Source organism: Heteronotia binoei, chromosome 15 (genome assembly GCF_032191835.1).
Source record: "Heteronotia binoei isolate CCM8104 ecotype False Entrance Well chromosome 15, APGP_CSIRO_Hbin_v1, whole genome shotgun sequence".
Lineage (NCBI taxonomy): Eukaryota > Metazoa > Chordata > Lepidosauria > Squamata > Gekkonidae > Heteronotia > Heteronotia binoei.
In genome coordinates this window covers 49,457,089-49,482,573 of record NC_083237.1, presented here as the reverse complement: position 1 = coordinate 49,482,573, position 25,485 = coordinate 49,457,089, and the positions used below count along the sequence as shown (strand labels likewise).

Below are 25,485 nucleotides of genomic sequence, written 5' to 3'. Positions count from 1 at the left end.
GCAATAGCCTACTCCCTTCACACCTGATACCTTGTATCACTAACGAGTCACATGACACCAGGGAAGGAAAATGGCTACTTGGGCCCCATTTAGTCATTATCACTTTTGTTGCCTGCAGTTTAGACATTAATGGCTGTGTGTTGCGTAATTCAGTTATACAAACTGCAGACTCACTACTTTACATTGTAGCCAAGTGTCATTTCTTCAGTGTTGTCACAGGAAAAGATATACTTAAATACTTACAAAATGTGAGGTGTACTCACTTCTGTGACATACTGTATGTCAGAGGTTTGAGAGGCACATGCAAGACGTGAGCATCAAATATTTGAGAGCCACAAGACAGGAAGGACGGAAGAAAATAGATGGGGAGGAGGTAGGGAGAGGTGTAAAGAAAGCAACTTTTCTTTTGAATTATGGGGGCTTCGAGAGCCACGCAATATGCGTAAAGGAGCCACCTGCGGCCAGGGCTGGCCCTAGACTGTCTGGCACCCCCCCCCCCCCACACATACACTGATAACATCACCAAGCCACATGGGCCGTGCAATTTGGTGCCCCCGAAGGCTGGCGCCCTAGGCAATTGCCTAGTGGCAGGGACAGCCCTGCCTGTGACTCCAGAGCCACAGTTTGGGCACCCCTGATCTTGGCTTTGTTAACCTTTTCAGCGCCCTCTCGCTTTATTTTCCTTCTTGGCACCCATGACGTCGCTGTTTGGCCGGACGCCCCCCTCCCCGCAACCTCCGGCGACGCTCTGGGCCTGCACATCTCTATGGCCGGGCGTCCCGCGCGTGCGCCCTGGCAGTGTAGCTGCCTGCCTGCCTGCTGGGCGGCGCAGAGAGCGTGAGGGACAGCGCGAGTTCCGCTCTGCCCGCCCCAGTCGTTGGCGTCGGAGGTCCCGGAAGCGCCGCCGGGACTGTTGGCGAGGATGGCGGAGAGTCCGGTGGCTGAGGAGGCGGCTGCGGCGGCTGTGCTGGCGGCGGCCCCGGGCGGCGGGGGCAGCGGGCCAGGCTCCGGCCCGGGTGGCGGCGGCGGCGGCGGCCCGGGCGTCTTCCTGCCTGCGGAGCTCTGGGCGGTGGCGGGGCTGGCCTCGGCCGGAGGCGGCTCGGCCACGGGAAGCGGGGCCGTGCCCGGAGCCACCTCGGTGCCCGGTTTCCCCCCTTCTGCCGCTGCGGCCGCCGGGGTGCTCCTCTCGCACTCGGCCTTTTGGGACCCCACCACCAGCGGCGACTGGGACGGAGAAAGGCCGAGCGCCGCCTGCCTGCTCCGCATCAAACGGTGAGGAAGGGAGGAGGCCGGAGTGGAGCTTCTCCTTCGACCTCCTGCTTCTTGGGAAACCCCGGGCTGCAGCGCGCATGCGCCGGCCGCACAACTGCGCCTCCGGGCGTGTGCAGAGTGCTTATCGCGCTTCGTGCCCAGGGACTGTCGCGTGGTTCTTGGGCAGGGGTTGGAGGAGAAAAGTTTTCAATCTTGGCCCGGTCAAGGTCATTTTTTACTTTGGGGCTTTGGGTTTTTCTCTTTTCCCGAGGTTATGTGTGGCATGGAATTGGGTTGTAGGAATGGTTGCTAGGGTCCATAAGTTAAAAGGGGGATTAGGCAGATGCACGACCGAGAAGGTGTATCAATGGCTACTAGCCACCCACGATGACTAAAGGAAGTCTCTGAATACCAGTGCTGGGAAGGGGGGCTGTATCATATTTGGCTTGTGAACCCCATTGCTTAAAGATGTAGCAACAACAGCCATTGGGATAGAAAGGTTTAAAAGGGGCTCAGACTGATTAATGGAGGAGAGGACCGTCGATGGCTACATGCCAAGATGACTAAAGGGAATTTCCGTGTTCGGAGTCAAAATGTCAACACAAGGAAGCAGATGAGTGGGGGGCTTTTGTTCCTTGTTTGTGGGCCCTTCAGGGCAGCTGGTTGGTCGTTGTATAAAAGAAGATGCTGGACTAGATGGCAAACAGGCCTCATGCAGCCGGGCTCTGGCTCTTGTTAGGTTCTTACATTATATTTGATTGCTGTAGCTCTTTCAGGCAGTGGGGAGATGTAAGAATAGGCTGGAGCTACATTTAAGACGTTTTTTGCATGTTGAACAGCTGTTAAAGAAAGAAGGAAAGGGGGGAAATGGCCACTGTGAATACGGAGTAAGAAAATTTTCAGCAGTATTATGTCCCAGAGTGTGCTGGCACTGGAATGACATGATGCCCAAGAACTCTTCCCTCTCTACCTGTCCTTTTCTGAGCCTGTAAATTTCTAATGAAGAAGAAATTAGATTTATACCCCACCCCATACCCTGAATCTCAGAGCAGCTTATGATCTCCTTTACCCTCCCCCCCCCCCCGGCCACACAACAGACACCCTGTGAGTAGGGGGGGCTGATAGGGCTCTCCCAGAAGCTGCCCTTTCAAGGACAGCTCTGTGATAGCTAGTGACCCAAGGCCATTCCAGCAGCTGCAAGTGGAGGAATGGGGGATCAAACCCGGTTCTCCCAGATAAGAGTCCACGCACTTAACCACTACGACAAACTGGCTCTAGTATAGAAAAATAATTTGGAGTCTTATGGCATCATGATTAACAGGCTTCTATCCCAGCATAAGGATTCAGGCATTAAGCCATCTTCTTCAAACACAGGAGTGAATCCTCAAATCGCAGGAAGAGGTGGGTTCTAATCCACAAAAGTTCATGCTGGAATAAATGATATTAAGGTGATCCTGTTTGTTGTTGTTGCTTTCCTGCAACTGAGTAACATGGCTACTCCTCTGTAGATTTGCCTGTAGGAGGGGACCCTTTGGATGGTTTCCACCTCAGTCTCAGTTTCCTCATTTTGTATTGGGTGAACAGATGGTGTATAATATCACGTTTAAGGCTTCATTTCCCTTCTGCAAGATACTAATTTTGCCCCTCGCCCACATGCTTGCTTTTACAAACAAATAATGTTGATTTCAGATGGCAAGAAGGCAGCTTCTCTCCATTTCCTGGAATTGGAACACAGCCAGCCAAAGCACCCCTGTTGTTCAAGAGCCATACTCCCATCCTTCCTGGGTTCCTCTTCCTTGTTTTTCATACAGTAAAATGCCATAATGATTCTTTGCTTGGAAAGTCTCCCCTCCAAGATGGAAATGGAGTATTCTACTAGTGAGACAAGATGGTTCACAATAGCCTCAGGCTAGCCTGATCTCATCACATCTCAGGAGCTAAACAGGGTTGGTCCTGGCTAGTATTTGGATGGGAGACCACTAAGGAATGCCAGGTTGTGATGTGGAGGCAGGCAAACCACCTCTGAACATCTCTTGCATTGAAAACCTTACAGTTTGCTGTGACTTGACAGCAAAAAATCCCAACAATTACAAGTTCTTTAAGCTGTTCTTCCAGTTTGCCAATCAGAAATCAAATATGAAGTGTAGGAAAACAACTCACAGTATATGTACTCGAGGTGCTAAATATTAATTCAGAATCCATCCATAGTTGCACATGGCTTCCAATTCATATTCAATAACACAAACTGAAATCTCCTCTTTGCCTTCATCTCTGTATTAAAAAGAGATCTATGGGGTTTGAAAGAGTAAAATGAACTTGCACTAAGTGATCCTAGCCAAGATGGAATTTGAATCCAGGCTACTGAGAGCCAAGCTGAGCTCTCTGTGACACTAGGTTGTTCTGTCTTCTTGTGCACAGTGCTTAGTGTGCTGTTAGGAGTGAAATAAAATGTTTCTATAAAACTTTTCATCTTATGATAAAGTGCCACGCCCAACAGAGCCATTAAAATATAGAGGCAAATGAAAGACCCAGGGATGGAGGATTGTGAAACCCATGGGACTCCATACACCCTGACGCCCAGCATTAGAAATTGCAATATTTTATTTGCTTCTAAATTTGTTTGGCATATTTATATTCTGCTTTTCTCTCCAGGAGGGACCCAAAGCAGCTAACAATGCACAGAGAAAAAAACAGACCAAACAAGAAACTCAGGGGAGGCTTCTGGTAGACGGGCAGGTGTTCTCCCTCTGCTGGCTGATCTGCTGATCTCTAAGCCCAACTCTCAGGGCAAAGGACAAAGAGTCCTTAGGCTCTGGACACAGTCAGGCCTTTTATAGCAGTCTGCAGAAAGGAGAACAAGCCTAGTGAGGTGTTATCCAGCTGCTACTGGCAGTGTCTTCCCCAGCTCTTCTCCTGCCCCAATAGAAAGGATGGTACTCCATTGCAGTAGGAATTTATTGTCTTAACCCACAGGCAGAAGACAATTACAGAGAGAGACAGACTAAGCTCCCTGGGGAGGGAGTTCCAAAGTTTCAGCACCACAAGCCTTTCTCAGGTTGCCACCTGGCTAGCCTTGAATCGGGACAGGGAGCATATGAAGATGACTGGAGTGGAGAGGTTAGGTTCCCAGTAAGGGTCCATAAAGTATGCTAGCTCCAAGCTGCGTAGGGTTTTAGAGGTCACTAAACCTTGGAAGCAAACAGAGATCCAGTGTAGATGGAACGAGATTAGAAGAAGAAGAAGATATTGGATTTATATCCCGCCCTCCACTCCGAAGAGTCTCAGAGCGGCTCACAATCTCCTTTCCCTTCCTCCCCCACAACGGACACCCTGTGAGGTGGGTGGGGCTGGAGAGGGCTCTCACAGCAACTGCCCTTTCAAGGACAACCTCTGCCAGGGCTATGGCTGACCCAAGGCCATTCCAGCAGCTGCAAGTGGAGGAGTGGGGAATCAAACCCGGTTCTCCCAGATAAGAGTCCGCACACTTAACCACTTCACCAAACTGGCTCTCCAGTTAGAGTAAAGTGGTTTCTACAACCCACTCCAGTCAGGCTCCAGCATTCTGTGTCAACTGTAGTTTCAGGGGTAGCCCCACACAGAGTGCATTGCAGAAATCTAATTTTGATTTTAGCAGGGGATGCAGGATCTTTTCCGCGTGAAGGAACCAGCTGAAACTGCTGAAAGGTGCCTCTGACCACTGCTGCTATCAGTTTATGCAACAGAAGAGCTACACCAATAGCATCTGTTTTGTTGGGCTTAAGTTTTGTCTTGTTAACCCCCAACCTTCCCAAAACTTTCTCCAGGCACCTGTTCACAGTTTCCACAGCCTCCCTGGGAATGCCTCTCTTTAGCAATAAATGGATCCCCAAGTCGAATCTTTCCTAGTCATGCTGATTATGGATGCCAACATCACACTCAGGAGAGACTGCCAAGGTAGATGAATGAGATGCTGCCCAGCAAAGGTTACTTAGCCGGGGGAGGGCGGGGTTCTTTCCATTCTAGCTTCAGGAACTTCTGTAACCTCGGTTGAAAAGCAGGGAAATTAGCCAGGGGGAAAGCCCAGGATGATTCAGGCTTGTTCTCATAATAAAGCAGGGAGCATCAACACCAGGCTTTACGCAATCCCAGAAACAAAAGCTTTATTGTTGGCAGGAGTCCGAGGAGCACTGAACGAAAGTGAATGTGAAGCAGGCTTCCTTTTGCAAAGTGTAATGAGGCTCCTCCCCGGTCCTTTAACAGGGTGTGGTGTCCTTTTATGTCCAGAGGTGATAATCTGTGTCAAGTTGGCGTGGGCATTGGAAGGGCTGCAGCTTTTCTTTCTCCCTCCCTCTCTCTCTCTCTCTCTCTCTCTCTCATTTTAACTGCATGCTGTTGACATAATTTCCTGGCAGGGCTAGAGGTGCCACTTCATGGCAGCCCGTTGTTCATTGTTAAGCGAGGAGGAAGCAGTGGCTCATAAACTGAGCCGGAGACAGTCAGCAGTGACTTATTGTGCTTGTTTAGTGCTGTTCAGGTGAAGCACGCCTTTGCTCGGCAATGAACCTAACTTGCTAGGAGCAAAGGACATGTAAGAGAGACTTCTTTTACAGGCTGGAGTGGCTGTGAGTTTGTGTCCAAAAGCAAAAGTGAAGGTGTTGGGAGTACCTTTCCTGTGGGGAAGGGCAAAAGAGAGCAGGGCTTTCCGGGTTAGAAGAAAAGATGGCCAAGGAGGGTTTTAAAAATTATGCACATGGGGAAGAGGAGGTAGATGGAAATTTTGCTCACTTTCCCAAGATACTAGATTGTAAGACCGAACTGTTTAAACAGGCTTTTGCGCTTTGATTGGAAAGGGGCTGCCACCAGGACATCCTACAGAATGCTGGCGATCATAGTCGGAAAGTCAATACCGCCTATATTGGATTGAAACAGCGCTAGAATGTTTTTAAAATTGATAAGTAAATTATGGTTTTATATGTTTTATTGAATTGAATTGTTTTTATGATGTTGTAAGCCGCCCTGAGTCCACTTGCGGAGAGGGCGGGATATAAATGTGAAGTAATAGATAGATAGATAGATAGATAGATAGATAGATAGATAGATAGATAGATAGATAGATAGATAGATAGATAGATAGATCTTGAGCGCCCACCCCACCCCCACCCCTGATATAGATGGACAACAGATGCAGGACAGACAAAGGAAAGTACTGCTTTACTGAACAAGGGATGAAAATATGGGATTTGCTGCCAGTGGACTTAGTGATGGCCGCGAGCATAGGTGTCTTAAAAGGGGGATTAGATAAATTCATGAAGCAGAGGTCCAGCGATAAACTTCTAAACAGCAGCGCTAGGAGGCAGTGTCAGGGGAAGGCCTTGGCCCGTATGCTCTGTTGTTGGCCCTCTAGAATAGCTGGTTGGCCACTGTATGAAATACGATGCTAGACTAGATAGACCGCTGGTCTGATCCAACAAGGATTTTCTTACGGTGTTCTCTTCTGGACCCAAGCAGAGAGCTGAAGCCCATGTTGTAATATTTGCAAAATGTCACCCTTGCTATGTTTCCTTCTCCCCTCCCTGAGCAGCATTGCAAGGTGGGCTTGTTCTGGGGACCACCCACAACACATGACACGTAAGGCTAATCAGTTCATTGGCCAAGTATAAAAACAGTGCAATGTATGGCAAAGGGGAGGATATCTTAAAAGCAATTTACTTCAAAAGTTACTGGAGTGAGGAAGTCTTTATCTTGGTCTTTTACAGGTTTTTATGCAGATTTGCTTGCTTGAAGCCGTGAGGGCTTCAAACTAGAGTGTCGTGTTTGAGGGGGCAGGATGTATTAAATGCTGTGCTTCCACTCCCTCAGGAATAAGCTTTGGGGGCTGGGATTCAAGGCTGAATGCAGCTCAGTTTGGGACCAGCAAGAGCTCTACCAGGATCCTCACCAACTGCTGCATTTCTCGTTTTTGTTTCCGCAGAGATATTATGTCGATTTATAAGGAGCCGCCTCCCGGAATGTTTGTTGTGCCTGACCCCCACGATATGACCAAGGTAGGTCTGAATGCCACGTTCTGCCATGTCCTCCTGCTGAAGGGGGTTCCTTGCTGGCCACCAAGGAAGGCTGGCGTGTTGCCCTTTACCCTCCCAGGGCCTACAATCCCATTTAAGCCAGCAGCCAGTGAGAAGAGCAGGGGAGGAACAGCCACAGGTGGAGAAGTTAGGTGAAGCGATGTTTGCACAAAGTTTCTTCACCCTAACACATGTGTGCAGTACTCTACATACAGCAAATGGTGCATCGAAGAGTTTTGGTAACTGATACAGTGGGAAGCAGTCACTGGACAAGACAGTAATGTTAGGAAAAGTTGAAGGCAGCAAGAAAAGAGGAAGACCCAAACCATTGTTCCCTCTATGCTGAATTCATGTGAGCTAGCTCACAGTTTTTTAGCCTCTGGCTCACACATTTTTGTCGTAGCTCAGCCCGCTCTGGAAGGATGGCCCCTGAGCACCCTAATTGTTTGGCTCACATGAAGTTGAGCTCACCACTTTAATGCCAGTAGCTCACAAAGCAGAATTTTTGCTCACAAGACTCCACTGCATAGAGGGAACATTGAACCCAACATATGATGGATTAAGTGATGTCCCTCAGTTTGCAAGACTTGAGCAAGGCTGTTAAAAGACAGGACATTTTGGAATGCATTCATTCATAGTGTTGCTGTAAATCAGAAGTGACTTGATGGTGCTCAATACACACACGTAGTAGGAAGCACACGCTGGGGGTTTTTTTTTGCCATCCCTAAGTCTCCTAGATGTTATGCGTAGATCAAAATAAGATACGGGCTCTTGGGTTTTATAATCTCAAAGGTGTGCTTGGGAAAATGAGAGCCAACAGTGGCATAGTGGTTAGTGCCAGATTAGCATGCAGGAGACCCAAGTTCAGACTCCCCCCTTCCCCAACTTTTCAGGCACAATTGGTGGACCAGCTTCTCTCTTTGTCCTGCAGGCCCCACTCATCCCACTTAACAGCGATCCTCCTCTTTTCCTCTGTCCCCTCCCAATCAAGCTGATGCCTTTGCATAGATGCAGAGGGGGGGGGGAGGGTTTCTCTTTTCTTTGACTTCCTGTAGCCATTTTGAGTGAGTGGTTGACACAGCCCTAATGCCCAATTTATGAGAACACTCCACGATGTTTTTGGCGTGTGCCGAAGAGGCCGTTCGCCTCCAGAGAAGCTTCTGGAACATGCATTGAGCCAAGAGAAGAAAGAACACAGTCTTGATACTTGACTGGTGGAATAGCTCATGACTATTTTGTGCATGTTACTTGCCACCAAAGATAACCCACATGAGTCTGTCAAGGATTACAGGGTCAATACTGTAAAACACAAGAATGGAAACACAAAGATGATGTTACTTGTACAGTGCATTAAACGCTTCTGGCTTCTCCCATATTGGTATATTGCCCATTGCAACTGGGAAAACTGTCATGGCCATCTAGTTGTAGGTCAAGTGTGAGGTTAATTCATGCAAACGCCAGATGGTGTGCTAAATGGGGGTGTACCACTTTGGACAACTGGTGGCAGAACTGCACATTTGAGAACTTCCCTATACAAAGAAATTCTGTGGGTTGGGTCCAACTTGCCTTTAGTGATAGTGAAAAAGGAAAGCAGAGTCCCCTTAGAGCACCAGACTGGCTGTGCTGAGCATCATGGGGTCTGAATGGGCAGAAGCCAGGTGGACCATGGTAAGAAGGGACAATGGGCAGGTTGAAGTGAAAAATTCTGCATGCTAGTATACTGAGAAGAAGGCTATCCCAGGCTCATTCCCTTTGACAACGGTTTTGTTAGTTTGTTTTCCTGCTTCATGTGCATGCGGTTATGCAGCCCTCTGCCTATGCCAGGGGTGGCCAAACTTGCTTAATGTATGAGTCATGTGGAGAAACACCATTTCGGACCTATGTTTGCCTGGGAGGAGTCTCTCAAACTCTAAGCAAGGCTTTGGCCTAGTCTATTCCTCCTTCCCCCTCCCCTCCTATCTGGAAGCAGCACTTCTGAGGAGGCCTCCTAGAGAGACAGGAAGTCTTTCAGGCTGGTCTCCCAGAAGGCTGCAGGAGGGAAAACCAGTTCCTGGGCGGGAACTGGGTTTTATATTATAGATTTTGGGAGGGAAAGGCAGTTTTGATTTGAGTCTTGGTGACTGGTGAGTCGGTTCTGGATGGTATGATCAGGGCCAGTTATATATTAGGGAAAGAAGGATCGTTCATCCCTACTTTCATTTATTACTTTTGTTCACCCTGTATTTAAAAATCCCTGTCAATAGCTGCATGTTTTAAATAAATGTTTTATTTGTTTAAAAGGTAGTCCCTCTGTACCACCAAGGTTCCCCAGCCGCCTTAGACCACACTACTGCTAGAGGGGAGGCCAGGGAAGGCATACAGTTGGCAAGGGTGCCAATCCTCCAGGGGTCTCCCAAAGAAGGACTGTGGTCTCTGTGTTAACCAGGTGCTGGGTTGGCAGAGGACCTTGAGGCCACAGAACTGGCAAGGAGGATTGGGAGTCCTGTCCCTCTCGGTCAGGAACCCCTAAATTAAACAGGTGGTGGTAGCGTGCCCTAGTGGTGGGAAGTGGATAAGCTCCCTTCAGGAGTTGGCGACTCAAAAGGGAGTTGACGGGACCGGGTCTGAAGGCAGAATCGGGCCGGTTCCGTTACAAGCCACATAGAATAAATGTCAGATGTTTGAGAGCCACAAGACAGGAAGGCAGGCAGGAAGGAGAATAAATGTGGTGAGGGAGAGAGAGAGGTGAAAAAAAACCCCAACTTTAACCTTTAATCATTCTCCAAGCTGCTGGCTGGCTTGGATTGGTGAAGTGATTTAAAGAAAGAAATGCTTTTTCCAAGTTAGTCAATGGGGCAGTGGGGGCTTCGAGAGCCCCACAATGTGTGTGAAAGAGCCACATGTGGCTCCCAAGCCACAGTTTGGCCACCCATGGCCTATGCCCTAAAAGAGTTTACCCTGTCATGTGCTATTTATGTGAACGATGCCTTTGACTTGGATCCAAGGGCTTCTCAAGAGGTGTTTTCCCCCCTTAACTGCTCGTGGATGCCAGCATTTGCCTTCGACTCTCATCTCGGGGTCAGCTTGTGTTCCGCACCGTCTTGGCCGGCCGGTGCCGCGACCCAGTTTGGAAGAGTTTGCGCGAGCTGGGCTTTTCTCTTGCAGATTCATGCGTTGATCACGGGGCCCTTTGACACGCCTTACGAAGGGGGTTTCTTCTTGTTCCTGTTTCGCTGTCCTCCAGATTATCCCATCCATCCGCCACGGGTCAAGCTGATGACAACCGGGAATAACACAGTGAGGTTTAACCCTAATTTCTACCGCAATGGGAAGGTCTGCCTCAGTATTCTAGGGTAAGGAGCGGAGCAACCTGAGCTGTTTTCACAGGGGTGGCTCAGGTGGGTCCTTCGGGGAGTTCTGCCCTTTTGCATGCCACTGAAAGCACCGTCTTTTCCAAGAAGTTGTGCAGAGCATAGAGGTGGGCTAATCTATAGTTTCGGGGGGGGGGGGGGGGGGATGACGGAGTTGTGCCTATTGGGACCGGAGATATGGCTAGTCAGGCCTAAATAGCATGGGCTTCCTTTAAGTGACGTGAAGGTCACGGGGGAAATGGCTGCAGAGGTAAGCTCGCTGCAAAGATAGGGGAAATGACTGCAGAGGTAGGCGTGGGTAGCTGCCACCTGTCCTAATACAGAAATTGTCCTTGTCGTCTTTCAATCACACCATGAATGGTATCCTGCCGCTCTACTCAGCTGTTCCTCAGCCAGAGCCAGGGCATTTTCTGCCTTGCCTCCAACCTGGTGGAACTCTCTGCTGAACAACCTACATGCCTTATGGCAGGGGTGCCCAACGGTAGCTCTCCAGAATTTTTTTTTTTTTGGCCTACAACTCCCATCAGCCCCAGCCATCAGCCATGCTGGCTGGGGCTGATGGGAGTTGTAGGCAAAAAAACATCTGGAGAACTACCTATGGAACCTGATGCAGTTCTATGGGGCCTGTAAAGCAGAGATGTTCCACCAGGCTTTTGGCTGAGGACAGTAATGGTCTCATCTTTCTGGCACTCCCACCCACTCCTCTCTCCCCATGAGGTTACATTAGAACTTTTAGCGCCATCTTAGGTTATTTACTACGTTTCTGGTTTTATTTGGTTTTACTGATGTATTTATGATGCATTTTAATGATGTATTTATGTTTTGTGTTGTGCACCACCCTGAGCCATGTGCTCCAGGGGGAGGCAGTTTAAAATCAAATATCATCATCATTATCATCAGGCCTCATTTTGGGCAGGAGCTCACAGGAGCAGAGCTCCAAAACCTCTAAATTTTCTTTTCTTAACCCCCCCCCCCAAAAAAAACAAAAACAAACTTGCTTCTGGGATCCATTGTTCAAACGCCCTGTGAGAATTTGGCTGAACTCTTGAGATGTGACAAACTTTCTAATATTTTCCCCTACAAAAAATGGGGAAATAACCGAAACATGTAAAGCAGACCGATGGAAAACTTCATCGTGCCCCTGTGGCCACATAAGGAGAAAGTAATTTTAAAAGTATGACGGAAGTCAGGTTTTATTATGACAGTGATAATTCAAGAAGCATTTTAAGGTAGATGCTGAGCTGATAGAATTTAGTACGCCTTCCAGTGATGTCAGGGGGTGTGTGGCATATGCAAATGAGTTGTGCTAGTGAGTTCCGGCACATCTTTTTCTACGAAATGACCCCGATTATCATAATCAAGCCTTCCACTGGCAGAAGGACACTTCCTCTGCTGTGAGTGACTCCGAGGAAGACTCTTAATGCTCCATCCTTAGCTGAGCCAAGTGGTAGAATACTACCTGGTGTACAGTTTGCTCCTACCCCTCTGCTCAGCTGAGTATGGAGCCTTCTCCAGCATTGACAGCTTTCCTGTGCATGCCTTGCAGTGGCAAAAAAGGCTGGTTCTGCCAGTGAAAAGCTCCATGCTTAGCTGAGGCAGAGCGGCAGGATCAAATTTCTTACCGAGTGGTATTCTGCCGGTCGGCTCAGCTGAGTATGGAGCTTTCCTCCCATCATAAAGAGACTTCATCTGAATCTCTCTTAATGGAGGAAGGCTCCTTCTGCCAGTGGGAGGCTCCGTACTTAGTTGAGGCAAAACAGGAGGGTGCAAGCTGCAGTCTTTCGATCTTCATCCACTGACTGCAAGAAGTACTTACTCGTGTGTCTGGCTGGCAGTGCCTTTTGCAGCATCCAGAGCTGTTTTATCTTGTAGCTCAGCGATCAGCAGCTTTTGGGGGATTATATTTTTTATATACCTTGAGAAGACGTGTCACTGGAAAACACAGTAATGCTAGGAAAACTTGTAAGTGGCAGGGAAGGAGGAAGACCAAACATGAGATGGATTGGCTCGGTCAAGGAAGCCGTGACCCTCCATTTGCAAGACCATAGCAAGGCTGCGAACAAGAGGATGTGCTGGAGGTCATAATTTCTAGGACCACCATAAGTTGGAAGCAGCTCGACGGCGCTGAAAATTCCCATACGCATGCCAGGGGTGGGGCCAGTGGGCATTGCATTTTTTTTAAAATTGCATCCACCCCCTCCCATTTCTAGTATGTGGATTTCACTTCTAGCTGTGTTAATCGTGAGCCGTTCAAACCAAAATACAACACGGGACGGTGTGGCACAAAGGTTGCCCAAGTGTGCTCAAGAAGGCAGTGTGCCTCAAAAACATATTTGTACGATTTTCAGGCTGTTGTTTGTGCCACTGATCCTTGGAGAAAGATCCTACTAGGGATGATTTTGGCAAAATAACCTTCCCAACTCCTGCAGGACAGAAAAAAAGATGTCTTTTATTCCGCGCCCCCCCCCCCCCCCCCCCTGTGAGCACTTGTTTGGACAGAGTTTTGCATTTTCCAAGGCCAACCTCTGTGGTGGTTGGGGCTGAAATGCTGCATTCTCTGTTTTGTTCTCTGCCTCCAAGAAAACTCTTGTCTTGCTTTTCCTATTTGGCAAGGGGAGCCCCAGGGGCTCAGCCCACACAGACCTTCCCCTCAGCCCCCAGAATAACCACCTCTCCAAAAATGGCTGGCTTGTTTTTTCCATCCCTACCTGAGCCAAGGTCCAGACAAACTCTCTGTCCTCGCTCCAAGGTCAGCAGCATCTTTGGCAGAGCCTTCCCTTACTCAGCTGCAGCATTCTGCTGCTTTTCTTTCCTGCTGGAAGGACTGCTCTTTGCTCATGCCCACAGAGGCAGCATGGCTGGTCCTTCCCCTCCAGGTCAGTTTAAAACACAGCCGTGCATCCTTAACACAAGGAAATAGCAAAGTAAAACCAGAGAGCGTGGAAGTTACCAGGCAGAGCGATTCAGAAACAGCCTCTTTTTCCTGGGACTGTTGCATGCACTGCAGTTGGGGGTTCTGACGTCCTTTCGTGCACCAAGAAGAGCTGGCTGCTCTGTAGCTGAGGAGCTCTTCCCTCCCAAGGTTCAGCAGTACAATTTTTTTTCTCATTGCTTAATTTGCTATCTGCTGTCCCTCATTTTGTTGGGCAGGACCGCTTTTGGGGCCCAAATGCAGGTGACCCCCAGCGAGTGAGCCCTTTAAGAACATAACATAAGAGAAGCCCTGCTGGATCAGGCCAATGGCCCATCCAGTCCAGCACTCTGTGTCACACAGTGGCCAAAAAACCCAGGCACCATCAGGAGGTCTATCAGTGGGGCCAGGACACTGGAAGCCCTCCCACTGTGCCCTCTCCAAACACCAAGAATACAGAGCATCGCTGCCCCAGACAGAGTTCCAGCAACACGCTGTGGCTAGTAGCCACTGATGGACCTCTGCTCCATATGTTTATCCAATCCCCTCTTGAAGCTGTCTGTGCTTGCAGCCGCCGCCACCTGTGGCAATGAATTACATATGTTAATCACCCTTTGGGTGAAGAAATACTTCCTTTCATCCGTTCTAACCTGAGTGCTCAGCAATTTCATTGAATGTCCACAAGTTCTCGTATTGTGAGAAAGGGAGAAAAGTGCTTCTTTCTCTACCTTCTCTATCTCATGCATAATCTTATAAACCTCTATCGTGTCACCCCTCAGTCAATGTTTCTCCAACGTTTCTTTGTTTTGTCTTGCAAGCAAAAACAGGTACACACACATGCACCCTTTCTCCTATGGTTGCACCCAGAAAGAAGGAAAAGGCTACTCTAAAAGCGAGGCTTTATTCTCCAGCTTTGGAGCAAAACCAGCTTTTCTGTTTTGAGCTCTTATTTTTCCATCTCAGAGCGAGAGCACACTGTAGGTAAACTACTGTGGATTATGTCAGGTGAATGACAGGAACTGTTGAACAGACGGTGGAATGAAGTTGGTGCTAAAAGACACGGGGCTGAGGGGAACATCCACATTCAGAGGCATGAAGCCTCTGAATCCCAGAGCCAGGAGGTGACCTCAGGGAAAGGCCTCAGCCTCTATGCCATGTTGTTGGTCCTCCAGAGGAAATGGTTGGCCACTGTGTGAGTCAGGATGCTGGATTAGACGGGCCACTGGCCTGATCCTGCAGGGCTCTTCTTACATTCTTACAATCACAAAGCTACTGGTGGTGGAAAGTGCCATGAAGTCACCGCTGATGTGGTAACCCCTTAGGGCTTTCAAGGCAGGAGACATTCAGAGGTGATTTGCCATTGCCTGCTTCCACATCACAGTGTTGGTAGTTCTCAGAGGCCTCCCCTCAAAATACTAGCCATGGCTGACCCTGCTTAGCTTCCAGGGTCTGACAAGATTGAGCTAACCTGGCCTTAAGGAAATCAGAGCTTGTGACCTGCATCAGTGGGTCAGCATTTGCATACGTTTGTTTGACATAGTGTGTTATGCTTCTGTTAATTGGGGAGTTGTGCAGATAATCAGAGCTCTTGGGACTTGAGCATTAGAAATACTGGTGGGTTCCCTGTTTTACTGCTAAGAGAAAGAGTCAGAAGGGTGCTCTCAACCAATTCTCCCTGTAAGCTGTGGAGTCTTGTGAGCAAAAATTCTGCTGTGTGAGCTACTGGCATTAGTTGTGAGCAAGAGATTTGGCTACTGCATAAATTAGTTTGCTTTGGGGCCATCCTTCCTGAGCTAGGAAAAAAATGTGTGAGCCGGAAGATAAAAAACTGTGCGCTGGCTCACACTAACTCAGCTTAAAGGGAACGCTTCCTCAACCTGATTCTTCTGAGTGAAGTCTGGTCCACATGGATCATGTGATTCCCTTTATAACATTGCAAGTAGGTCTAAAGGGGGTGTCTCCAGCCTTTTGCAAGTGGGAAAGGTGGCAGGATCTAACCCATTTCAAGACTCTGGTACACTTTTTTTTTTATTTGTGAAGCCAAGAGGACTAGAAGCATGCTTCAGACAAAGTGTTGAGAGGCTTGGGTTGCTGAATCCTTTGTCCACTGTCAAAAATCTTTGGCTTTGTGCTTGTTTTGTGTCCTGGAACATGACCCAAGATTTTAAGATGGTATTAACATTACATTGGTCAGTAAAACATCTGCCTTGCTACCTGTGGCCTTGCCGCTATGTGTATGGTGAGTTTTGGCTTTCACTGACCTTCCTTTCAAGTTTGGGATGGTTTTTAATCATCCTGGTTTTTTGTTTTTTTTAAATTATTCTTCCACCACGAGGGACTGGGAACTTGTACTCTCAAGAACTCAAGTTGCATAAAACTACCTTGCAATCCAGAAGTTCATTTGATATTTATTTCCATTCTTTATTGTCTGCCTTTCTCACTGAGACTCAAGGCAGATTACATAATGTGAATCAATGCAGTCAATAAGGATGATAGGAATTGCAGAAATTTGCAAATGAACTGTTGTCTGAGCAAAGCGTAAGTGTTGGACATGACATGTTAAAACAATGGAGAACACGGTATTATCTCAGTTCAAATTCAGCGTCTTTCCCTGGATCCGAGTTTGAGTCCAGTGGCATCTTTAAGACGAGCAAAGATAATTCTGGCTATAAGCATTTGTGTGCATGCATATGACTTCAGATGCACACTGCTTCAGACACCCAAAATTAAACTTCGTTGGTCTTAAACAGGGGTGGCCAAACTTGCTTAACATAAGAGCCACATAGAATAAATGTCAGGTGTTTGAGAGCCACAAGACATGAATGTCAGATGTTTGAGAGCCACAAGACAGGGAGAGAGGGAAGGAAGGAAGATGTGGACGGAGGGAGAGGTGGAAAGAAAGCAACTTTAACTTTAAATGCATTCTCCAAGCCATCAGCTGGCTTGGCTTGGAGAAGTAATTTAGAGAGATAAATGTCTTCTCCAAGCTGGCTAATGAGGCAGTGGGAGCTTGGAGAGCCACACAGTATGTGTGAAAGAGCCACATGTTCCCAAGACACAGTTTGGCCACCTGTGGTCTTAAAGGTGCCACTGGACTCAAATTTTGTTCTGTTGCCTCAGATCCACATGGCTACCCACCAGAATCTATTTTTCTGGATCAGTGTGGTATTTCCTTTATTTAAAAAAAAGTCCTGAACAGTTCTGTCCTCCACAGTTTGCAAAATGCCAGGAGCATGGGGACATTCCTGACCTCAGGTTCACCTTTCAACAGGGTTGGGGTGGTGGTGGTGGGGAGACCGCAAGGAAGGTGTGTGTGCAGGCATGTATTGTTGATCATGCCCATCTGCAAAACGCCCTGCTCCCATGAGCAAAGTCATGGTAGGACACAGGTGGAGAATGTGCATGCTTCAACTAGCTTCAGATAATGCCAAAGGTGTGGCATTCTGTACCAGCTGGAGGCTTCGAGCTGATTTTGAGAGAAGTTATATAAAACTACATTGCAATCCAAATGTCATCCACCCCATGTTACAGAACTGTATTTCTTGTTGTCTGGCAGCACATGGACCGGTCCGGCCTGGAGTCCTGCCCAGAGCATCTCTTCAGTCCTCATCTCTATACAGTCCCTGATGACTGAGAACCCCTATCACAATGAACCTGGCTTTGAACAGGTAAGGAGGCTGGGTTTGGAAACTTTTATCTACTTTTAATGGGCACCGTCCTTAAATAACTCTCTTGCCCTTCCCTTGAGCCAGGGAGGATTCTCTGATTTATATAGTCATATATTTTTGTTTGTTTTGTATTTTTTGTGATGTTTAGAGAAATGGCTTGATACAGCCTACCTCTGCCTCCCAGTCCTGGTATTCCTTGGGGGGAGTCTCCCATCCAAGTACTTGCCAGGGTCGACCTTGCTTAGCTTCCAAGATCTGATGAGATCAGGCTTGCCTGGGCTATCCAGGTCAGGGCCCTCTGATTTATCAGATCCTTTTCCACCACCCCCAAGATGTATTTTTGGGCATAAAATGTGATCTTGTTGTCTAAAAGAAAGTTTTTGGCACACATGGGGAAGCCTTTTTAAAAAAGAAAATCCTAAGTGATGCGGTGCAGTCACCATCCATGCTGTGGCCATACCTGGGTTCAGAATTAATGCAGCCTGTGAAGCCCTCTGCCACCAGCAGTTGAGCCTGATGGAATGGCTAGTTTTGGAAAAGCTAAGGGACTAATCAAAAGCTGTGAATGAGATGCTCCTTTTAGCCAGATCCTGCTGTCTGGCATGCTGCAGATTCCTGTAGATGAGAGCTAGTTTGGTGTAGTGCTTAAGTTCACAGACTCTTATCTGGGAGAACCAGGTTTGATTCCTCACTCCTCCACTTGCAGCTGCTGAAATGGCCTTGGGTGAGCCATAGCTCTTGCAGAGGTTGTCCTTGAAAGGGCAGCTTCTGGGAGAGCTCTCTCAGCCCCACCTACCTCACAGGGTGTCTGTTGTGGGGGGAGGAAGGTAAAGGAGATTGTAAGCTGCTCTGAGACTCTCGAGATGCAGAGTGAAGAGCGGGGTATAAATCCAATATCATCTTCCATCTTCTTGTTCATCTCCTTCCTGGGTGTGTTATAAAAGCCTGTTTATTCAGGATAGTGTATTGAATAGCTTCACAGGTTTCCTCACACCATAACCAGTAGGCAAAGCAGGACTGTTTATTTGCCAGGCTGCAGCATGCATGGAACTGTCATCTTCTTGTGCAGGTCAGGGAGGCCAGAGGGTCTAGTCTCATAATTCAGAGAGGTTCTGGGTTTTTGCAGGGGCTGGGGTGGACTCCCATAGTAGAATAGATTACACGGAATGGTGCTGAGCTTTTACTGAACTATCTTTTTTACATGTGATTTAAAATGCTGCCTTTTAAATTAGCGATGGAAGTAAACCATTTTTCCTAGTGGAGAACAGCATTGCTGAAGACGGGAGGCTTTATTTGTTTCTTTGGGACTTTTTAAATAGAGCTCTTTTGGGCAATTGATACCTTGCAGGAGCGGCATCCGGGAGACAGTAAAAATTACAACGAGTGCATCCGGCATGAAACTATCCGAGTCGCTGTGTGTGACATGCTGGAAGGCAAATGCCCTTGTCCAGAGCCTTTACGGTAGGTGTGCCTGGGGAGAGCGGGGGTCAGCATAATGTGTGGGTTCTCTAGGTTTTGGGGTGGAAGAGAGAAAGGCTGGAAAACTGCCTGCCAGTGGAAAGACCGGGGCCCGCCACTCAGGCAGCTGTACTGTTTTAATGACTGTTGCTGTTTTGAAGAGCAGATTCTGTACATGTGGTGGTCTTTGTCAAAATCCTAATCTTATGTGTTAGTTATCCAGCTAATGTGTTCCTGGGCACAATTCAAAGTGCAGGTTCTTACTAGGGGTGTGTGCATTTTGGGTCTACCCAAACCAAAAAATATACCCGAAAAAACACCTTATCAGTATTTTTGAGGTATATTTCAGCATCTTAAATGTGTCCAGGATTCTTTGGGAGAACAAAACAAAACAAAAATCCTGGATATATTCAGGAATTACTGGCAAAACCAGAATAACAGCTGAGAGGCTGGAGCAGGTGGCTCCCACTGCTCAGCTGTTTTCCCCACAAGATCAACTGCTTTGTGGGCTCTATTAGCAGTCGGGTTTAAAGGGACTGCCCAGAAGAGCCCTTGCTGAGCCGCCACTCGGTTCTTTTTGGCCGCTGCTTTTTTTCTATCTATTTTTCTGTTCAGGTCTGTTGGATTAAAAAAAAATTGGTGGTTTTTTTTTTTTTTTTTGAGATTTCTGAAATATCTCAGATCCAAATACTTCTCTGGTACTGGGATTCTAGTGTTTTTGGAAATCCCAACATTTTTCCAAGTCCAATAGATCTGAACCAAAAAATGCCAAGGGGAAAAAAAATTGCACAGCCCTAGTTCTTTCCATCAAGGCCCTAAATGGCTTGGGGACAGGGTACTTAAAGGCCTGTTTCCTCCTGAGCTAACCAGGTGAGCAGTTCAAATCATCTTCCCATTGCCTGTGCTCTGTGCCTTCTGTGGAGGTGAAGGTGGCGGCATCCAGAGGAGAGTTGGCTTTTTCAGGGATGGTGCCTCACCTTTGGAATGCTTTCCCACATCACACTCGCCTGGTGCCTACTTTATTATCTTTTAGGTGCCAGGCAATAACATTTCTCCTTAGCCAGGTTTTAATGAAGGTTCCAATGTGTGCCCCCCCCTTTTTTTCCCTTATGGCTTGTTTCTAGTCAAAGACTGTTTTATTGACTACTCTTTAGCTGCTTTAATGTTGTTTCCTTGTCCCAGTAGGCCTTTGGCTTGGTTTTATGGTTGTTGTTATGATGATAATTTTAAGGTGATGGTTTTTTATGATTTGTATCTTTATTTTGTGAGCTTTTCGCTCAGGTTGCATATGCAAAGTTGAGGGATTCGTTGCTTGTAGTTTTGGCAGTGTTTTTCACAAAATTTCTGAGAAATTTGATCAAAGATAGGGGTAGAGCATGGAAAAGGGTAGCCAAAGAGCTATGTTTGGAACAGAGGTGGCCAAACTTGTTTAACATTGAGAGCCACATAGAATAAACATCAGATGTTTGAGAGCTGTAAAACATGAACATCAGATGTTTGAGAGCCACAAGGAAGGAAGGAATGGGGGAAGTAGATGGGGAGGAAGGAGGGAGGAAAAGGAGAAAAGACGACAACTTTAACTTTAAATGCATTTTCCAAGCCACTGGCTAGCTTGGCTTGGAGAAGTGATTTAAAGAGACAAATGCCTTCCTCCAAGCTGGTTGTAGGGGCTGTGGCTCCTGAGCCACAGTTTGGCCACTCCTGGTTTAGATCCAGTTTCTGGATGGGTGGCGGTGGAAAATGCTGCCAAGTTGCAGCCGACTTGTGGCAACCTGTAGGATTTCAGAGATGGTTTGCCATTGCCTGCCTCTGCATAGCTGCCCTGACTTCCTTGGTGGTCTCACATCCAAGTACTAACCCTGCTTAGCTTCTGAAATCTGTCAAGACTGGGCTAGTCTGGGCTGTTCAGGTCAGGGCATTTCTGAACTAGGCTTTAGGTTGTGGCAGCAAGGAATTCAGCAAGGGATAGAAACTTAAGCCACCTTTTTGGGTGGCATCACGGTCAGATGTGAGTTAAGAGCCAGATGCCTCCTGCCCAAGCCTCAGCGTTCAAAACATTTTCCCAGGAGGAGAAAGAAACCCCCCTCCTGGAGCAGTGTGCTAAAAATAGAACCTGGGAAACACAGGTACAAGCTGATAGCACATGGACTTCATGAAAAGAAAGGAATTCACACTGTCTGAGAAGCCTGCTTGTTGTCCAGGGTAGAACGGTTACATATTCGTTACAGTCAAAATAGAGCTGGAGTTGCAGGTGCACACCAAAGCATTAGTCATACATTCATGGAAAGAGAGGGCTCTTGGCAGTTTTGCAGATAAAAGGCATTGTTTAACATTGTATATTTCAAGGGCACAGAATCCACGCAGTACAAATATTTCCAGCATATATAAAGCTGCTTAATACCAAGTCAGGCCATTGGTCCATCTAGTGCTGTATTATCTGATTGATGGATCACGGGCAGGGAGAAGGGGGTCTCTCCCCAAAATTGATTCCTGTAATCCTTTTGCCTGGAGATGCTGGGGATTGAACCTGGGGTCTCCTGCATGTCAAGCCAGATGTTCTGCCACTTAGCCATAGGGGCCCCTCGTGCCAGTCCAAGTTTCTGAAGGCTCTAAAATTGCCTTACCTCACTTTATCCACAGTTTCTGCCCCAGGCCGTCCAAGAGACTTCCTCACTGAACAGGATTGTAACATAGGTTCCTCTCCTTTGCGGTGCTGTTGCCTTTCCTGGGATTTTTGGAACTGTTGCACAGCATGCATGTGTGGAAAGGTGATGGGAGCTAGTCCTTTTCCTAAACCATCACACTGTCACTGCTGAGGGCTTACACTTTGTCACTTTTATTTGCCAGGGGAGTTATGGAGAAATCCTTCATGGAATATTATGATTTTTATGAGGGGGCGTGCAAAGAGAGGCTCCATCTTCAAGGACAGACAATGCAGGTAAGGACTGGCTAACACCTCAAAAAATCTGAAACCTAAACAACTGAAGAATTCATATCCTGATCTCCCTTTCAGTTGTGAGGTTTTTAGCTCAGCTTTGGATTTTCTACAGAGGAACGCTAGGGGAAATAAAATCAAATAGTTTATTACAGTCCATGACCAGAATACAAGGGGTAACAGATAAAAACATAGATGCTGGGTGGAAGGGAGACCCGAAAAGAGTTGCAATTCAGCAGGAAATTCCCCTCTGCAAGCCCAATTTTGAAATTTATTTAAGAGGGGCTTGTGCAAGAGATCCTCCTGCCAGTTTGTGCTCTTAGGTCTCACATCAGAACAGTACCATCGGGACCACGGAGGAGGAAAAGCTACAGAAATACACAACCAATTTTCCATGTACCAAAAAGTCAATAGAAATGTATATAAATGTCACTAAATCCCCAAATATAACAACAATAATTACCATATAGCTCCACAGAACATAATAATAGAAATAATACAAAAGGAAAACCATGTCAGTTGCTCATCGCAGCTACTGTCCATATAAGGCAAAAATGCCAGTCTCATGTTTCCTTGCAGATAGTCCAACGGCAGGCCAGTCCAGTAATGGAAACCGTTTCAGATATGAAATCCTTCTCGGGACCTTATGTGGACAGCTGCGATGAGCAACTGACATTGCTTTCCTTTTGTATTTTTCTGTTATTATGTTCTATGGTGATATATGGTGAATATTGTTGTTACATTTGGGGATTTAGTGACATTTAAATACATTTCTATTGAATTTTTGGTACACGGAGAGTTGGTTGTGTATTTCTGAGGCTACTGTAGAAGACAACTGGGACAAGAAATGTTCCAAATCTGGCTAAGAACCAAGCTCTGTCAAATACCCTTCCAAAGAACTGAATGAAGCCGTGGGAGGATAACTCAGATCAAGTCCAACCGGAAGGCCACGCCTTGTGCTTCCTAGCAGTTATTTCCTGGGCAGCAATGTTCTTGTTTTTTTAACATATGATAAGTTTATTTTAAAAATTCCAAGTTATACAGAACTTTGTTGGGTGAAGTTGTATCAATTCCATATATAACGAAATTCCACTATGTATAAAGTACTATGGTGTATATAACATTGTAGAACATCTTATTTAGCATTTAAGATAACGTCCTGTTTGCCAATCAATCAATCAATAGATAAATAAATAAATATCTTATTAAGGATAAATTAACTGGTAATTGGGCTAAGAATAATGCCTTGCAACGTCCCAAGCCAAACAAAAGGGAATATTTAAATAAAAAGAGAAAAAAGAGGGGATAGCATAAGTTAGAAAGAATTATAGTGAGAGAAACTGAAGGTAAGTTTTGTTAATAGGTAAGATGTTTTTAGTAACCTCAGCAGATCATCGTGCTTGATTCACACGCTCTTTCCCCTTCCAGGATCCTTTCGGCGAGAAGCGAGGACACTTTGACTATCAGTCCCTTCTAATGCGTTTGCAAGGAATCCGTCTGAAAGTGCAGGAGAAGCACCAGCAGGAACACCCAGACATAGACTCAGAGAGCAGCTCCTCTGAAACAGAGACGGACACGCAAGGAAGTGTTAAGGCCTAGCCCACCTCCCCGCCGGATTGCTTGTGGGGAAACCCCGAGAAGCGATGACGGGAGCTTCCGACTCCTGGCACTGTGGAGGCTCCCCAGAGAGACCCGAGAAACCCGGCTGAGACCAGAGCGGAGCGAGCACAGATGGAGCAGCGTCACTTTGTTCCCCTTGCCTCCTTTAGCTCTCTGGTCCGAAGCCATTAAAACTAAAAGAGGATTTGATGCTAAACTGAACCGAGTTCGCTGCGAGCGACCTTTTTTTTTTGCAAAACGGTCCATTCTCTGCCAGAGACCTAAGGAACACCTTGGCATAAAAGTGGTATTTTGGAAGCTACTATGGCGGGGGTGGGGGAACGGGTAGGTTTCTGTGGTCCCCTCTCGATTCGAAAAGAGCATGAGGTTGTGTAGAGCATGACTCCTCGTCCTGTCGTTGTCTCACAACATACCGCATCTTCCCAGCGCCTCCCTCCCAGCTGGCCTCTGCACAACAAGAGACTCACGACAGCCAGAGCCTGCGAAAAGCACTTTTTGACAAGTTTATGTTAACGAGTCCCTCCTCCCCTCCTTTTTAATGTTTGGTTGTAGCATCCCATTCGGGATTAGCATTGCCTGTTCTAGACAGACCAAAGAGGAGTAACTTCTGCTGGATGCTAACTGGGCTTTAAGGTGATTTTTAAAAAATAATAATTTTCAAAGCTTTACTCCATTCTAGAGCTCCTCCCCCCCCCCCCCCATCCAAAACCTAGTAGCAGATTCAGGCAGGAAAGGAGAAGAGACACCAGGGAAAACCCTCCATTTACACGTTATTTCCTTGTTGCAACCTTCCAAGGTAGGAATTGCTTTTGGTGATCCTCATTATTTGCAATTCTGTTGGTTCATCCTCCCTTTTTTTTTTTTTTTTGAAAGTTCTGTACAATTGTGGCCGGAGGGGCGGGGAGAGCTTTAAGCATTATACTTCAGGAGAAGGGAAGGTTACAGAGAGAGAATCCATTTCGTGTGACCGAGGATGCCACTTGCAGGAGAGAAGAGAGCAGGCATGTTTAAGAATCACAGTTTTAAGAGGCGGTGCTAATTTGAAGTGCCGATGATGCAACAGCAGGCAGGCTTGTGTGCTCCTCTTTTGGGAGCAGGGTCAAAAAGGAGGCGAGAGACAGAAGCAGCTTAGGGAAATGTCAGTCCAAGACAGACTTTATAGCTGGGAAGAAAACAGCTGTCGGAAATGTTGCATTGGAAGGACGGGGTATTCTTCTTGCAAGCAGAAATGCAGAGTTCCATGCGCAGTGCGAGTGAGAGAGTAACTTGCTGTAAATCCCTTCTCTCAGATTATTTCATTGCAGTAAAATCAGAAGGCAGAGTTCTGAAACAAGCACGCCTTCCACAAATTGAATTGTGAATCAATTATAATCTTCTGGCTATCTAGCAAACCTGTTTAGTTCTGGAAGTGTATCTTTCTAGAGAGGCAGAGAGAGAGTTTGGAAGCCTCGCAGGGATGTGTGGTTTTTTTGCTTCTAGATACTGCTTTTTAAATGCTTGAAAACTGGCAAGCCGCCCTGACCTTAAGGGTGCGTCCTCTGATCCCAGCCAACAAAACCTGCGCGGAAGCAGGCTCTTGCAGGCAGATCAGCTGTGACGAGCGTACAAATCCTTTCCTGCAGGAAGGCTCTCATTCAGCCATCGCAGTAATGCCTGAGGATTCTCTTTCCCACCTGCCTTTGGGAGCCTGTAGGCATAGCCAGGGCTCCTTCTCGGCCAGCAGAGCAAAATGCACACATGCAAGCCCTAATGCCTCTTCTGCACCTGTCTGGTTTGTGGAAGGAGGCACCTTGCTGGTTTGAAACCATTCATGAACCTTCCTGTTAGCAAGGCGACGTCCACAGATTTGCTTTTGGAAGTGGGGTGGAAATACAGAGAGAGAGAGAGACCCACGCTGCTGCAGAGGAGAAATAAACCTTCAAGGGTATTTCATAGCAGATGGAATTAAATAATAATAATAAAATGAGATTTCTAGCGTAACTTTGCATTTAGATGCCTCGTAGAGGAGCCTTCACGAGGCGAGCTAACTGATCATGTTTGTTTTTAACCTCCTTGGGCGTGATCCAACAAAATTTAGTCATGCTTGAACCCCTGTTGAAATCAGTGGGACTTGGAGGGATCGGCGATGCTCTTTTAAGTCCCGCTGCGATCAATAGGATTTAGGTAGGCTGAATACTGTCTAGACTGCGTCGATGTGTATATTTGGCTTCCCCCCCAGTCTGTAGTCACCAAGGTTAGAGGCGCTCTCCAG

The 25,485-nt window shown here is 47.1% G+C and overlaps 1 protein-coding gene across 1 annotated transcript; it reads left to right on the top strand.

The window, feature by feature from the left end:
• Positions 1-831: 831 nt before the first annotated feature.
• On the top strand, positions 832-24,774 carry UBE2Z (ubiquitin conjugating enzyme E2 Z). Its single transcript, XM_060254571.1, has 7 exons — positions 832-1,272; positions 7,202-7,274; positions 10,437-10,624; positions 17,110-17,221; positions 18,570-18,682; positions 21,527-21,617; positions 23,043-24,774. The coding sequence occupies exons 1-7, from the start codon at positions 923-925 to the stop codon at positions 23,211-23,213; spliced, it is 1,098 nt and encodes a 365-aa protein (XP_060110554.1). The 5' UTR covers positions 832-922; the 3' UTR covers positions 23,214-24,774.
• The last annotated feature ends 711 nt before the right edge of the window (positions 24,775-25,485 follow it).